We start from the raw sequence: 17,215 nt of genomic DNA on the forward strand, positions 1-17,215 counted from the left end.
AAATAGATTGATCGCCAACTCTCAAATCAGCAGGTCACACTTCTTAAAATGCCAGTGGACCATGCTGTAAGCATTCAAGCTAGTTTTTCTGGGAAAAAGCATTCACTTTACAATGTCATATTAAATTCTAAGTCACAACACACCATTCATCCCCTCTTTCATAACTCACTTAGCACAAAGGTTTTGAAGAACAAATTTCCTTTTTCTATTAGCAAGAATAATCATCTAATGACCTCAGTTAGGGAGGGGAATAAAAAAGGCACACACATCTAAAAATAACTCCATTATCCACTGCAGAGGAGCTTGGCATTTCTTTTCACTGATATTTAAGTAAGTGGCAATCGATCAGCCTAAGGTCTGGCTCTGGTTTCTCATAAATGAAGGGCTGTGGCTTTAAGTAATCGCGGGCTGCCGGTGCCAAAGGCAGAAGCTGCAGCATCAGCTCCTGGGAGGAGAGGCGTCCGGAGCCCACAACGCCAACCTGCAGGACGTGGGTAAGGCCGGGCAGGGCCAATGGCGCTCCTCCTGGCGGAGCTTTGAATGTAGACGGACCGGCCCGGTGGGTGGCGTGGCCACCTGTGCGCTTCGGCGGTGCTGGGGGGTGGGGGGAGCTGGAGACAGAAGCTGGAAAATGGGCTGCTCCGGCAGCAAAATGTGCCTGTATCCTCCATATGCGGCAACAAGGGTAATTCGGATTTGTTTCTAGCGGCTTTCTGGAAGAATGTCAGGGAGTCAGGCAGAGGTGGTCTGATCTTAGCAGGGGGAAATGCTCTGAATGACAAGCAACTCTTCGCCTGCAAAGGCTGGTCCCGTGATCTCGGTCCGCAGCGCGGACATCCAGCCTGGCTAGGCGGCAGGGAGCTGGGTCCTGGGCGGTCCCAGCGGGGGCATTTCCAGAGAGCTGTGAATTCTGCCTTCTCCTTCCTTAAGGCGCTAGTGGGAGGGAGTCTGCCTGTTAAGAAACTGTATCTCATTGCCGTATTCGTACAAGGATGTGTGTCTGCGTGCTTGCTGTGAGTTGCTGGTAACTTGGAAATTGTTCTCTTTTGCAAGACTGATCATTGCTTTTTTTTTTTTTTTTTGGATTCTGAAACAGCAACCTGGTTTTCTCTGACACGTTTCTCTAACATCTTAGAGAGTGGATCGGATATAGCATCCTTAGAAAATAATGTGGAGCAGAGTAAAATTAATTTCATTCTGTGTTTAAAGGGTTATTATTATTATTATTTTGACCAGGGGTTTACAACAGACTTGTGTGTCTTCCTTTTAGAAGTAAAGGAGTGTTCTCCTCCTAAGGAAAGTTTTGTATTTGCAAACATAGGACAAAGTGCATGGAAGTACATATGTTTAGAACATTAAATATTTATCTTTCACTGATGAGGCCTTCATTGCCCTTGGAGGAGGAGAGTGCATTACGTCTGAAGTACAGTATGCATCAGCAGAAAGGTTCTGGGATTGCCAATGAAGCATGGCTCAAAGTCAATATTTTTAAAACGGGCCATTCAGTGCCTCCAACACAAGTTTCGCCAGGAACCTGAGAAAATAACAGACTTTTTGCAATGTGAATTTCCTTAACAACTAAGGGACATCTGTGTTTTTTTAACATCACAAACTGTTTAGCCTAAATGATTCATATCTTGGCTTCTCAATTCTGAGTCTTGTTTTCCTGGTGATAACGAGCGTGTGTGCTTTACTGAAAAGGGACCCTCTTAAAAACATTAGTAACTTGATGTGTGTTTTCCACAGCGAGAGGAAGCACTGAAACAAAACAAAACCCTATCTCAAGAACTTGTCAACCTCCGGGGAGAGCTAGGTAAGAGCTTTTTTTTTTCTTTGAAGTTCCAGGGTTGAGGGGGACATTGGCCAAGCTGGTTTTCCTCTCTGCGTGGTGCCAGAGTCACACCCTGGCTGTGTTAGCCCCTCACTCTGGTGTCTGTGCAAACACTTCCTATCGACGTTTCTGTTGAATCTTGGCAGCTCGACCTCAAGTTCACCGAATTCCGGGCGCTGATCTGACTATGCCGAGCAGAGTTTCTGATGACCAAACCATTTGTCTTGCTGAAAAGAGGGGCAGACCGGCTTTTGCAATTGTGTGAATTCCTGTTAAATAATTCCATCAGGTTTTGTTTATTCATATTTTTTTCCTGAACCATTTTTCATGTTAAAGAGTGGTGAGACAGTATCACACTTCCTTGAGGGTGGTCTGTGAGGAGAGAGCATGATGTTGTGAGAAGGTACATCCTGGGCTAATCTTCCCATCCGACTGGCGGTAAGGACCCAGTTCCACCGGGCGCCAGGTGCCTCTCAGGTCTGCGGCCCTCGCCATCCCCCTAGGTCCCCCAGTCCCCAGGCCGAACTGTCTTCTAGTTCTTTCCTGGAGGAGTCCTAGGTTCACGAGACAGAGGCAGTACTGCCTTTCCTGCCCAAGCCCGCGTGCTGAAGTGGGCTGACTGCCGTGCGAGCCCCGTCCCCTGCAGCTCTAGACAGTCTGCTGGCTGCAGCCACTTCAGACTTTGCTGGAATCGTTCACTGAAAGACTGCATTCCTGGCCCTTTGCGGTTTTCCGTGTGTGTGTGTAGGTACGTGTATAAATAATGCAAAGGCAACAGCCAGCGATGAAAACGGCATTCAGTCTAGTTCCGGGAGAGATGACTCCTTTTTCTGTGGACAGCGTCAGAGTTTAAACAGTGTCAATATAATTTGCTGGCACTTGAACATGCTTAAGTTCGCCCCCACCCTGCCTTCCCACCACACCCGGTCAAAGATCAAGGAGCCATGAATGCAGGGTGAAGCCTTGCCTCTGTATTCCTCTTCTCTTTTCACCTCCGGATGCAGAGCGGCGCCGGACCCCTGGCTCACCCTGATGCCCAGCCCGCAGCATCATTTTCTCCTGACCTTAGGAAGGGAGGACTGTTTATGGAAGAGTAATTGTAAGACAGATGGGACTTCAGGACCCCAAAGACTTGAGAGTTCTAGGAAAACAGTTCAAGGAAACCACAGATAAGAAACAACCCGGCTCCCAAAGACGCTTGAAGCTCTCTGCCAGGTCAATGAATGTGACTGCTGCCCTTTTGATTATCCAGGCGACCAACTTAACTTGCTTTTGTCTGTGCCTTAAATCATGTAATGGATATAGGGTCAGCAGATCAGGAAGGAGGGCTTTTGTGCGCATTTCAGGGTTCTCTCTAACCCAGCAGAGGTGTAGAGGAGTCTCCCTGGGGGTTCATGTTTCAGCCTCCCCCTGCAAGATGAGGGAGACACGCCAAGGGAACACTGTTCTCATTCAGTCAGTTTGAATGGGGGAGTCCTCTTTTCACCTTTCAGTGGGTGGCATGATTCCGTGCTCCGAATGGACCCAGGTACTCAGCACCTCCAGTCAGTCACTTAGCCCGACAGGAAGTAGCTGTGGCCTTTGGCACCCACTCTCCATCTGTGATAAGGACCCAGTGCCCTCGTGTGGCTTTCCTGCTGCTCTTGGAGTGTCGGGAGGCATGGTTGGCAGGTCTGTGTTATCCGGTCACCCAAGGCTGGCCTCTCAGGAAGTGTGGCAATACTGCTGGTGAATCAGATCAAACTGCTCAAGTACCAGCGCAGAGCATCTGGGGGAGGGTTTTGGTTCCATGAGGGGAGTGGAGAGAAGCCTGTAAATCTTTCTTCTGATGAAACAGTCCAGGAAGAATGCTCTCGAAGCTGCCAGTTTAACTGAGGGTAGCATTAGCTGCAAGAGAAAGAAGTTAACATGGCAAAGATTACCGCTCAGTTTTAACATGTCAGTTCAGTTCAGTTCAGTCGCTCAGTTGTGTCCAACTCTTTGTGACCCCATGAACCACAGCATGCCAGGCCTCCCTGTCCATCACCAACTGCTGGAGTCTACCCAAACCTATATCCATTGAGTTGGTGATGCCATCCAACCATCTTATCCTCTGTTGTCCCCTTCTCCTCCTGCCCTCAATCTTTCCCAACATCAGGGTCTTTTCAAATAAGTCAGCTCTTCACATCAGGTGGTCAAAGTATTGAAGTTTCAACTTCAACATCAGTCCTTCCAATAAACACCCAGGACTGATTTCCTGGTTAGCATCCTTGCAGTCCAAGGGACTCTCAAGAGTCTTCTCCAACACCATAGTTCAAAGGCTGAGGGGCCAATGGGGCGAAGCTACCATCTGTGGGATTATGACTGAACGCCTCTAAGTCAGAATCCCGCCCAGGCGGAACGATACGGCAGCGCCACGGAAGCCTCGGTAGCCTCGGTAGCCTCGGTTCGCCTCGGATAGCCGGTCCCCCGCCGTCCCCGCCGGCGGGCCGTCGCCTGTGTCCCTCGGGGCGCGGCGCAGCGCACTCCGCCGCGCGACGGGACCAGGGTCCGGTGCGGAGAGCCCTTCGTCCTGGGACACGGGGCGCGGCCGGAAAGGCGGCGCCCCCTCGCCCATCACGCACCGCACGTTCGTGGGGAACCTGGTGCTAAACCATTCGTAGTCGACCTGCTCCTGGGTCGGGGTTTCGTACGTAGCAGAGCAGCTCCCTCGCTCTGCTACGTCAGAGTCAGCCCTCGACACAAGGGTTTGTAAAAAAAGAAAAAAAAAAAAAAAAAAAAAAAAAACCAGAAGCATCAATTCTTCGGCGTTCAGCTTTCTTTATAGTCCAACTCTCACATCCATACATGACCACTGGAAAAACCATAGCCTTGACTAGACTGACCTTTGTTGACAAAGTAATGTCTCTGCTTTTTAATATGCTGTCTAGTTTGGTCATAACTTTCCTTCCAAGGAGTAAGCGTCTTTTAATGTTATGGCTGCAGTCACCATCTGCAGTGATTTGGGAGCCCCAAAAATTAAAGTCAGCCACTGTTTCCCCATCTATTTGCCATGAAGTGATGGGACCAGATGCCATGATCTTAATTTTCTGAAAGTTGAACTTTAAGTCAACTTTTTCACTCTCCTCTTTCACGTTCATCAAGACGCTCTTTTGTTCTTCTTCGCTTTCTGCCATAAGGGTGGTATCATCTCCATATCTGAGGTTATTGATATTTCTCCCGGCACTATTGATTCAGCTTGTGCTTCCTACAGCCCAGCGTTTCTCATGATGTACTCTGCATATAAGTTAAATAAGCAGGGTGACAATATACAGCCTTGACATACTCCTTTTCCTATTTGGAACCAGTCTGTTGTTCCATATCCAGTTCTAACTGTTGATTCCTGACCTGCATACAGGTTTCTCAAGAGCCAGGTCAAGTATTCTGGTATTCCCATCTCCTTCAGAATTTTCCACAGTTTATTGTGATCCACACAGTCAAAGGCTTTGGCATAGTCAATAAAGCAGAAATAGATGTTTTTCTGGAACGCTCTTGCTTTTTCAGTGATTCAGCAGATGTTGGCATTTTGATCTCTGGTTCCTCTGCCTTTTCTAAAACCAACTTGAACATCTGGAAGGTCACGGTTCACATATTGCTGAAGCCTGGCTTGGAGAATTTTGAGCATTAGCATGTCAGGCAGTGGTATAAAGTGGCTAGACTGTGTGGTCATACTCTCCATGTTCAGATCTTTGGTAGTTGGATGACCTCCGGTGGGGGAGACATAGCACACGTCCTCTGTCCCAATTTCTTTCTCTGTAAAATGGCAGTAACATTTGTCTGCCTTTTGAAGGGCAGCCATGAGGACTGCATGAGGTAACTTGTTGCAGAGTGACTACCACCAAGTGTTATGGAAAAATCTGAATGAACTTCTTGGCCAACCCAATAAATAGTAAGATGTGTGCAGTTGATAGCTGTGTAGTAACCGATTCGCTGTTTTATGAGAGACTATACCGCAGACTAACCTATATAACCCCATGGACTGCAGCCCGATAGGCTCCTCTGTCCATGGGGGTTCTCCGGGCAAGAGTACTGGAGTGAGTTTCCATGTCCTCCTCCAGGGGATCTTCCCAACCCAGGGATCGAGCCTATATCTCCTGCTTTGCAGGCAGATTATTTACCCACTGAGCCACCTGGGAAGCCCATACTGCAGAAGAGAGTAGTAATTCAGCTAAATATTATTGGAAATCCCTTAGGACAGGTAATTTTTTTCTCTTAACTTTCAAATGGAAAAAAGAGATGTGATGGATCCCTTCCCAATACATTACAAGTGCTTGGTATACACTTTGCCATTTTGCCTCCTGGTCTTCATAGGCTTATGTTTAATGACAATTGATCTTCTAAGTGAACAGAGCCTAATTTCATTCACACCTTAATATCTTTTAAGGCTGTTATGGTCAGCTGTTTTCCTATCCATTCCCACGGTTTCAACTACAACCTGTAGGGTGATGACTCGGATTTATTTTTCTAGTCTTCTCCTTCCCAAGCTGCAGATAACACTTTTCCCAGTGAAGAGCTGCCTCTAGAAAAGTCAGTCTAGTGTAATCAGACTTCCTGACTCCCAGCCTCGCTTTGTGAATATTCTGTAGTGTCTCCTTGTTCAAACCTCCATCTGTTCATCACCTTCTTCAGTGGGCTGTTATTCACTTACCACCCAAGCTACCAACTAAGGTCATGATCCTCTTTCTCCATCCTCCACACAATACCCATCTGTGTTCTGAATGTTGTTCAGACTGACCGTTCCTGACTGTCCTGATTTGAGCCCCATAATTTCTCACCTGCAGTATATCCCAGTGGACACCCATCAGATCACCTTGCCTCCAGGCCTGCTTCTCTCTTCTCCAAATGCTACTGGGACTAGACCTGTAATAAGTCTCATGTGTGTCATCTAGCAGACACTTTTAGCAAACATAAGTAGACCCCCATTTTAGTTTGGGGATGAAGTCCAAACATACTAAAGCCAACATGTGTGATGTGATCGTACATTTCTGGTGCAGCTTCATGGTGTCTGACCCTCATTCCCCTCTGCACACCTCCTTTTCTCTCCCTGGGTCCCAGCCACAGGCTCGTTCACACCTCTTTGTGCTTTTTTGCATGCATGCCAAGTCATTTCAGTCGTGTCCGAGTCTGTGCAACGCTATGGACTGTAGCCCACCAGGCTCCTCTGTACAAGGGATTCTCCAGGCAAGAATACTGGAGTGGGGTGTCTTGCCTTTCTCAAAGGGTTCTTCCCAACCCAGGGAAAGAACACATCTCTTCACATCTCCGGCATTGGCAGGCAGGTTCTTTACCACAGGTGCCACCTGGGAAGCCCTGGTGCTTCTTGGGCACACATCATCCTCTCTGACAGGGTCTCTTCTATCTTTCCACTATCCTTCTGTGTCCCCAGTCTCCTCCTCCTCATTACTTATTTTTAAAGTCCCAGCTAAAATATTTTGTCTTCAATTGAGTTTCACCCAACTCTTTCAAACACGTGAATTGCATCTCCTACTATACTCTTCAAGGTATCTCTTAAGGGTATTTATTTATAGACCGCATAGTCCAGCGCTATGAGCACCTCAAGGGCAAGGTAAGTATGTCCTTCATCTCTGTGGCTCTACCAGCTAGTATCTTGAGCCTGGCACTTAGTACTTCTGATGCTTAGTACACTGACTCAGAGAATGAATGAATGACTTCATTGCTGAGGATGAGAGCTAAGGAAAGTGGGTTTTATCCTTATCATATGCTAATATTTAATGGTTTCTGTAACCAGATCTCTTCCTATAAACTGTTAAAAATAAGTAATAATGTAAGATGAGCTGTAATTCTCTTGGAAACATTTTACATTATGCCTGACAATCCCAGTTAATCAGGTCATTTTGAAAATGTCAGCCCTTGAAATAAATTACAGTTCAATTTAATGGTCTACATAATCCACAGCAAACATTTGGCCTCTGAGATAGGGAATAAATGTGTCATTCTGATTCTTTCCAGGGTCATGTTGGTGTAATGGGGAGCCATAATTATGGTCCTCTGTGGTTCCTATTGTTTTATTAACCTTAATGAACGGAATCACATTTTTAATCTAAATCAGTAAAGGTTAGTTTGTATTTCACAATTATTCTTTAGCCATCAGAAATAATAGCTAACTTACATCTTGCCCTGATTGTTTTTATGTCATGATACAAATGAGATTTTAACCCTTATATTCACCAAAGATTCCTGGCTTCTTATAATAATGGCATAAAAGATAGTTGACTTTGCCTTCTGTGTGTAAAAATGATAGGTTTGGCAACAGCATTTATTGAGTGCCTGCTCTTTCCTAACATCAGTGTTCATCTCTAAGTCTACTACTTTGCATTTTTTGTTTTTTTTTTGGTTTGCATTTTATAGAAAGAAAAAAAGGGAGAAAGGAAGAAATTGAGGTTTAACAGTTATGTAATTTTCTTAAGGTCAGTAGTAAAAAGCAAAGCCCCTGGATAAAAACCCAGGATGACTAGACCACCAAACACCTGTTGATCACAAAAAAGAAACCATGGTGCAACCAAATATTTGAAAGATTGGGAAATCATTGGCTATAAACCACCAGTTTGCATTGATCATTACTTTTGGAATCTTTTTATTCAAATCAAGAGTTCAAGAGGTATTATTAGATGAAAAAATCTTTTTATGTACTAGGGAAAAGTGACTTGGCTCTGCCTGAAGCACTGTACACATTGTCTAATCAACGCTTAACTGTGCCTGTGAACTTGAATATCCCTCACACCTTTATGGAATGTGTTAATTCTTTCACTGGTTTTGTGTACAGTTCAGTTCAGTCACTCAGTTGTATCCGACTCTTTGTGACCCCATGGGCTGCAGCACACCAGGCCTCCCTGTTCATCACCAGCTCCCGGAGTTTACCGAAATCCGTGTCCATTGAGTCGGTGATGCCATCCAACCATCTCATCCTCTGTCGTCCCCTTCTCCTCCTGCCTTCAATCTTTCCCAGCATCGGGGTTTTTTCCAATGAGTCAGCTCTTCGCTGACACAGTTTTGTGTACAGTCGTGGTTTAACAAGGTTAAAACAGAATTCTTTTTTAAAAATTTATTTAATTGAAGGATAATTACCATATTGTGTTGGTTTCTGCCATACATCAACAGGGATCAGCCATGAATATACATATGTCTCCTCCCTCGTGTGTCTCCCTCCCACCTTCCACCCCATCCCACTCCTTTAGATGGTTACAGGGCCCCAGTTTGAGTTCCCTGGGTCATACTGCAAATTCCCACTGGCTCTCTATTTTGCATATGTTAGTGTATGGTTCCATGCTACTCTCCATTCGCCCCATCCTCTCCTTCCTACCCGCCTCCCTGTGTCCATAAATCTGTTCCCTGTGTCTGCATCTCCATTGCTGCCCTGCAAATAGTTTCATCAGTACCATCTTTCTAGATTCTGTATATATGTGTTAATATTACAATATTTGCTTTTCTCTTTCTGACTTACTTCACTCTGTACTGTAGGCTCTAGGTTCCTCCACCTCATTAGCATTGACTCAAATGCATTCCTTTTTATGGCCGAGTATTACTCCATTGTGTATATGTACCACAGCTTCTTTATCCACGCATCTGCCAATAGACATCTAAGTTGCTTCCATGTCCTAGCTATTGTACATAGTGCTGCAGTGAACATTGGGGTACATGTGAATTTTTAAATTTTGGTTTCCTGAGGGTATATGCCCAGTAGTGAGATTGTTACATCATATGGTGGTTTTATTCCTTGTTTTTTAAGGAATCTCCATGCTCTCTTCCTTAATGGCTATAGCAATTTTCATTCCTACCAACAGTGCACGAGGGTTTCCTTTTCTCCACATCCTCTCCAGAATTTATTGTTTGTGGTGTTTTTTTGATGGTGACCATTCTGACAGATGGGAGGTGATACATCATTGTAGTTTTGATTTGCACATCTCTAAGAATGAGAGATCCAAAACAGAAATCTTTATCTCACTGAGTTGGTTGAAGATGGAGTGGATTCTGTATCATACTTGGCTTGCTCTTTTTCTATCCATGTCTGTCTGTCCTAAACTTAGACTTGGCTGGCTGTCTCAGTAAATGAAACGTTATGTCCTTTCACCTGTAACAATGCACAATATTTACCAAGCATGTCTGTTCTGAAAACCTCTTGAGTCTTCTTCCTTGTCCTGGTCTTTTTCCTCACTTGTCCTTGTTTAGTTCTGATACGTCTGGTTTTTCCTGATTTAAATAATTTGTCTGGAACAGTGGTTCTCACACTTCACTGTGTAATAAAATAGGCCAGGTTAAAAAGTATATTCCCAGTTCTGACTTGGGTGACTTGGGATGGAGGAGTCTGTGATGATCATTCCAGTGACTTGATGCAAGTGCTCCCTGTATCACACTCTGACAGCGCTCTAGCTTCCAGGATGTTGTTTATTTAATGTAAAATATATGTAAGACTTAAGTGAGCACAGTAAGAGAATAATACCAGAGAGCGCCAACTGAACCGAGTTCATTCTCATACTTAGGCTTCCAAATAATTTGCAAATCAGTAACTTTGACCTGCCCCTTTGAACTTTGACCCCTGAAAATGAATCATCAGGGATGACAGGCAAAATAGTATCGGACTCACCTTTTTATTGACATTTATGTTAACTTGTTCTTTTATTAGAATAAAAGAACCTTTATTCTTTTGATTGAAGTGTGATTTCCTTAAAGTCTTAACTCACTTGCCTCGGGCCTGAAGCTTGGAACATTTATGCTGGTTATATTCAGCCAGACTTTTGACTCAGATCCACTTTTCAAGTCTAAAATGTTTTGATTGGTGCATGGAGTGTTTGCTGGTGTGATGATGAGAGCATCTGTTTTGCAGCGTGTTGTTGGCCAGTGAGTCAGTTGAAAAACAGCAGAGCCTTTTCAAACGTTTATTGGCAGGGAGAGCCTCAGGCTCCATGGAGGCCCAGCTGGCACCTCTCTACTAAGATCTATGACTGGGCCAGACCTTCATCCTGCATGCAAATCAGATTTCATCAGGACTAATCAGTGTAGGGGGGGAAATATTGTTTTTGTTTTTTTTAATCTACCCTACCTTGCAGATCCTCTTGCTTCCACTAGAGAATTAAGCCCTTTTCCTCTGAGACACTTCCTCTGAGGTGTCCATTGTATGAGTGAATGAACTTCTCTTTTAATGCATTTCAAGTTGAGAAAATAGCCACTGTGATCAGGTTCGGCGTTCTGTGCTGCAGGACCTGCATTGAAAAGGGCTGAGTGGATTGAGTTCTAGACCCAGTCTTGCCACGTCCATTCCCTCTCTGGTCTAGCAGAGTGAGATTTCAGATAATGTCTGTGTTATTAACTCAAGACATGGTTATATTACCTGAAATAAGTGTGAAGCACTTGGTAAAAAATAAACTGAGTTTTAAAGGGAAGGTGGTATTATGTATGGGAGAATGGATTTGATGGTGCAGGCAGTTTGTGAAAGGACATTCGTAGTAAGTTGTGTGTGATTCGTGGAAGCCTTTTGAAATCAGTTCTTGTCAATTCATATCATTCCAAGAGCAATCTGAAAGCTCTTTCTTAACTAATTTTGAAATTTAGAGACAGCCCTTTGTCTCTCCCACATAGCTACCAGATTTCTTGGTCTTGTGAAAAAGCAGTGCCTTTGGAGAGCAAAACCTGGGGCTTTCATGAGTAGATGATCTTTCTGCAGACGGTCTGTGAAGACTCACTCTACGCAATAGAGCACTCCTTCACTCTGTCCTCACCAGACTCTAAGGATAGCAGAGCAGGGGGTGTTTAGCACAGCCTGGCACATCAGGGAACCAATCTGCAGAGAACTGGACATGCTGGTTGTTGATGGGGTAGGTCCCTGACTGTCTGTAGTTTTGTGGACACCAGCCTCTCCACTAAGTAGCATGTTACTTTTTAAAAAGGGCTACTTGGTAATCTCCAATTTTAAGCAGATTAAACCCTAGTTTAAGAGAGTTACCATCATTGTCACTTGTCCTAGAAGGGTATCATGAGCAGATTTCCCTTCAAAGAATAATGCAATGAAATAATCGTGCTACTATGACAGAAGGCCGTGTCCCCATTGATGGTTCTGGGGCTGGGGTACAGGGAAGCAGGTTAAGATAAATGTTTCCCTTCTTTTTATACTCACGTGGCAGTGTATAATACATTCTGTTCTACACCTTGTTTTCTGCTTGGCATTTCTTATAGATCAGTACACAACAAACTTCTCAGTCCTTTTTTAAACAGCGGTGAAATTATTTTATTTTTTTGAGAATTAGTCCATTATATTATAATGGAATAATTAATTCAACCAATTTCTTCATGGTGGTCATTCGGTTATTTGTCATGTTTTGCTCTTATTAAAAAAATGCTCTAGTAAAGAGCCTCGTATGTCCCTCATTTTGTAGGTGTGGGAGTATGTCAGTAAAATAAATTCTTATTACTGAAATTTCTGGGTCAGAGGAATATGTAGAAAAAAATGTCAGACAAGCCCAAACTGAGGGACATTCTGTAAAATGCCTGACTCTTCAAACTTGTCAAGGTGATGAAAGGTGGGGAAAGACACATTCACAGACTGGAGAAGATGAAGGAGATGTGATGGGTAAATGCAGCGTGCTGTCTGGGGTTGGAGCTGTTATAGCCACGCTTTCCGGGAAGCAAACTCACTCAGAAGGACAATACAGATAGTGGAGTGCAGTTTATTACACCGGCGGGCCCAAGGCAGAGTCTCCTCTTAGCCAAGGACCCCGACCAGCATTTGTGAAAATCTTTTTATACCCAATGTGTATGTGTCCAAACCCACCACCCCAAATCCCTTGAGGCTAACAAAGGAAGGGTAGATACAGTCACAATAACCCCATCATTCACGTGTTATGTGTCCAAACAGTTAATAATCAATAAGCCCGCGGTTACATTCCAACCAGTTAATAACCGATAAGCCTGCGGTTACATTCCGATAGATACTGTCCGGAGGCAGGGGTGATTAGAGTATGTTTTCTCTTAGGCGATGAGTAACCTGGATACGATATTCAAGATTCCCCCGTCCAGAGGGGGTCTTATCCTTCCATTGTCGTTCCCACAGGCACTAAGCAGAGAGTTCAGAGTCCACTGGAGAGGTGGCCGAGCATGATCAGCACAGACAGGCCTGAGATGGAGTCCAGGCCCTGTGAATTCCTTCTTCAGAGCCTGGAACAGAAAAAAAAGGACACAGCTTGGAGTTTAGTTCATAATCCTCTGCCAGCATTGGTTTCTTGTGTTAGTCACTCAGTCCTGTCTGACTCTTGGGACCCCACGGACTGTAGTCTGCCAGGCTCCTCTGTCCCTGGAGTTCTCCAGGCAAGAATACTGGAATGGGTTGCCCTTTCCTTCTCCAGGGGATCTTCCCAATCCAGGGGTGGAACCTGGGTCACCTGCACTGCAGACAGATTTTTTTACCATCTGAGCTACCAGGTTAGTTTTGACCAATGTCCTGTCATAATATATGACATCAGCATTAGGGGAAACTAGGAGAGAGGTCTCTGGGAACTATTCTATCTTTGCAGGTTCTCTGAACATCTGAAATTATTACACAAATGGTCATTCTTAAAAATGGGGGTGTTAGTGGAAAAACCGGTAAAATAAGAATAAAGTCTGTAGCAGAGTTAACAGTCATTGCTCCAGTGTTAAAACCTCACAGTTGATGAATGTCCCATATTTAATAAGATGGTAACATCTGGGGAAGTGAGGTGAGGGGTATACAGGAACTCTTGGTACTGTTTGTACCTTTTGTATCAATCTAAAATTATTCCACAGTTATAAGTTGTTTTTTTAAAAAAGGACGTCTGTCCTGAGAAGTGTGTGCTGTTCAAGAGAGAAGTAGAAGGTGCCAGAAATAAAAGCAGGTGAGGTGGCCAGAGAGAGATCTGGAGGAGGCAGGAAAGGCTGGACCAAGCATCTCCTGTCCCTGCTGGGTGGGGCAGAGAGGGGAACTCGGCTCAGGGAAGGGGCGGCTGCCACAGCAGGCCTGCTGGAAGCATCCAGAGAAGGTGCGGGCACACAGCCGGAGGGTGACGTCATCTCGCTTTCCTGTCTGTTCTTTCTGTCACGGTATCTAGAGGGCATCGTGAAACTGTGCGATCTTCCAAGTGACCTTACCTCCGCCCCAGTTTTCTTTTCCCTTTTTCTCTTTCATATTTTATGCCCTATTTAGATAAAATTACCTAAAAGTTGGAGAAATTCTATGGCATATAATGTCAAGAACAATCATGTAAGAAAGTGAACTTCTGAAGTGGGTGTGCGCCCTATCCGTGGGGGTGTGGGGAGATGTGTTTCTGTCTGTCTATCTTCTTTGAATACTAGACAAGCAACTCTACTTTGTAACTATCACATTCTGTCAGAGATCCCCCAAGAGTGTCTGTCTTTGAGGACTCTTCAAACCCATTTGAATTGGTGGACTTTTGCAACTGGCTAGTAATAGTAACATTTGTTGCATGCTTACTCTAGTTAGGCACCTGGCCAGGCACTCCCACATATGTTTTATTTAATTGTGCAGGGAACACATGAATATTATCTCCATCTTAAAAATAATGTAACTCAGGCTTAGAAAGCTTAAGTGTTTTGCTCAAATCACACAGCAGCTAAGTGGTGTGGCTGAGATAAGTATTTTATTGTCATCTGTTAACACATCTTATTTGTGTTCCTGAGAATTAAAATATTTCCAGTTGTCTCAAGATGAAGCCTGCTGCTCAGATACAGAAACTAAGAAAACCTCTGTACCATTTCGAAAGAATACAAACAATTTAGGGCCATGGTTGCGTAATGTTTTTCTTCGTAAACAGTACATTCATTAGTCACCAAAGGGCAATTGGCCTCCATGAGATGGAAATAATACAAGCCTGACCTCTTCCTCTTAGATAAGGCCTCCAGGACCAGTTAGGTAACAGCTGGACTTCACCCCTCGGGGTAAACGGCTAAGGGACCATGATGAAACCAGCTCTGTTGTCAAAGGTATTTCTGGCATTGTGCCTTCTCTAGATGGCATCCAGATAATTGAAAAGGAAAGATTTCAAGCCTTTCACCATTTCTGAAATATTTTTCCCTTGCCCAGTTTTCCACGTTTTAAACTGTCAGGGGAGTCTGTCTCTGTTTTGCCTGTCCTGTCATTGCCCTTGGGTTCTTCTCTGGCCTGGTTCATCTCAGGTTGAAAATGTCAACCTGTCAAATGTAATGTGGTGACATGTTCTAGGGCCCATCTTGTAAATGAGTCCGTTTCTGTGTTTCTTGATTCTGAAGAATCTGCTTCTCGTTTTAATAAGTAGATTGCTGCAGGGGCTCTCTCATTTTACCAGCATGTGCATGATTTCTGTACAGGCAGTGGTCTCGTTGGTGCCCCATCATAGACATGCTTGTAAAACTCACCTAATAGAATAATTATAATAGCAAGGACAAAGTGTTAGTCACTCACTTGTGTCCGACTCTTTGTGACCCCATGGACTATAACCCACCAGGCTCCTGTGTCCATGGAATTCTCTAGACAGGAATACTGCAGTGGGTTGCTGGTCCCTTCTCCATTGGATCTTCCAGACCGAGGGATCAAAGCCGGGTCTCCTGCGTTGCAGGCAGATTCTTTACCATCTGAGCCACCAGGGAAGGACAGAGGGACCACTTTGTACTGAGTAGATTTTCTGTCTGTGCAGTAACTTCATGAAGGCAGTATCGCCTAAATCTGTGCAAAAACTCCTTGCTTAGTCCTGATTCTGAGAGATTTATGTTTGGTTTGGCGGTGTTGGGTGATTAATTGACTTACCATGAAAGGAAACCTGGAGAAGGAGCAGGGAAGGGACAGACTGAGAACAGGAGAAAGAGCCCAGCAGGCCTAGGAACCGCTCCCAACCTAAGTATGAGGATAAGTACAGGCCGGAAGCTGGAGACCCCCACTCCCCCCCTCCCCAAGTGTGGGGCGCCTAGAGGGGTCCTGAGAACCCTTGATGAAGTGTTGACATGCGTGTCCTTCAGAAAAGAAGTATCCCATGAGTCTTTATGCCAAATGAGTGCTTCCCCAGGAGCCCCGGCCAGTTCACTCAATGCGGAGCCCTTCATGTGGGAGATGACTTTATGAACCAGCTGTTCCCCACAGCTGCAGGCTGACGTCACCACCCGGGCCGGCCCTGCCCTAACCCCGCTCCCCCGGCTGTTTTCTTCCACTTTCCCCTTCCTTCCCTCCTGTTCTCTTTCAGCTCACACACACAGGCCAACAAAGTCAAACACTATTTAAGCTTTTTTTTTTTTTTTAAAGAGGAAACACCCTGTTCAGCCACCAATGTGAGAAGATTTCCATCTATTTTATTTTCAAGTCAAACATGCAGACTGACAGTTGTTTGATGACAAGCAGATGTGTTGAAATCCAGCAGGTGTTACTGTTAACTTTCCCACAGAAGCTCTTCTAGTTTTTGGTCCATGTAGACATTTTATCTCAGATACAAGCATTCAGATGAGCTAGAATTTTTGTTTTTTGTTTTCTTTTGTATTTTGCTGACACGTGAAATACCAAGGGAATTAAGTCAAAAGGTTGTGTGAAATCAAGAGTTCTCTGCCTAGAAAAGCTATTCTTGATGCCTTTGTTGACAGCTTGCAGTATAGTTTTCTATCTCCTACTTTCACATGAAGAACGTGGAATTCACCCAAGGAGGCTTGTGGCCGTATAATTTGATTTGTATGATTTTGGAAAGGCAGCAGAAGTGAATATTGGGTTGGCCAGAAAGTTTGTGTTGGTTTTTCCGTAAGATCTTACAAAAAACCCAAATGAACTTTTTGGCCAACTCAACTTTTACTTCTTTGGCTGACATTTGTCTCCCTGAATCACTTCTTTGTCCTTTGATGATTAGTGATCTGAGGAGGGTGTTTTGTAGCAATCAGCATGACTGTTATCTTTTAGTAAATTCTTTTAAAGGAAAAAAAAAAAAACAACTTCCCAAATTTAGTCCCAAGGCTGGAGTTGTCAGTGAAGTCAATGGTCTATATAGTCTGATCTCCATCTACCTTTTTGACTCTTCTCTCCAACTTCTCTGCCTCGAGATGTTCTAGTTCCCACGGGGCACTGTGCGGCCTCTCATCATTGCTCATGGTGGAATACGTGTTCATCCTTAATATCAGTTAGAAGTTCTCACTTTGTTTTTGTAGTCCTGTTAGTTCCTTTCCCCTTCAGTAAATATTTGTGGGCTTACTCGAATTTTAAGGGTTCTCCTTAGCAGACAGTTTGCTTGTCATTGAAAGGTTCCCTAGTGGCCCACTGGTAAAGAACCCACCTGCCAATGCAAGAGATTCAAGAGACATGGGTTTGATCTCTGAGTCGGGAAGATTCCCAGGAGGAAATGACAACCCACTCCACTATTCTTGCCTGGAAAATTC

The 17,215-nt window shown here is 44.5% G+C and overlaps 1 protein-coding gene across 4 annotated transcripts in view; it reads left to right on the top strand.

Moving 5' to 3' along the window:
- MTUS1 (microtubule associated scaffold protein 1) overlaps positions 1-17,215 on the top strand; it is a 187,131-nt gene that overhangs the window by 156,808 nt on the left and 13,108 nt on the right. For 3 of the 4 annotated variants that reach the window (XM_065901479.1, XM_065901478.1, XM_065901480.1), the window contains one exon: positions 1,747-1,813. In XM_065901479.1, coding sequence (XP_065757551.1) covers positions 1,747-1,813 — 67 coding nt within the window. Of the gene's footprint in view, positions 1-572; positions 686-1,746; positions 1,814-17,215 lie in introns of those variants that run through there. The other variant, XM_065901481.1, reaches the window with a different exon arrangement.

The sequence above is a fragment of the Muntiacus reevesi genome, chromosome 10 (genome assembly GCF_963930625.1).
Source record: "Muntiacus reevesi chromosome 10, mMunRee1.1, whole genome shotgun sequence".
In the NCBI taxonomy this organism is placed as follows: domain Eukaryota; kingdom Metazoa; phylum Chordata; class Mammalia; order Artiodactyla; family Cervidae; genus Muntiacus; species Muntiacus reevesi.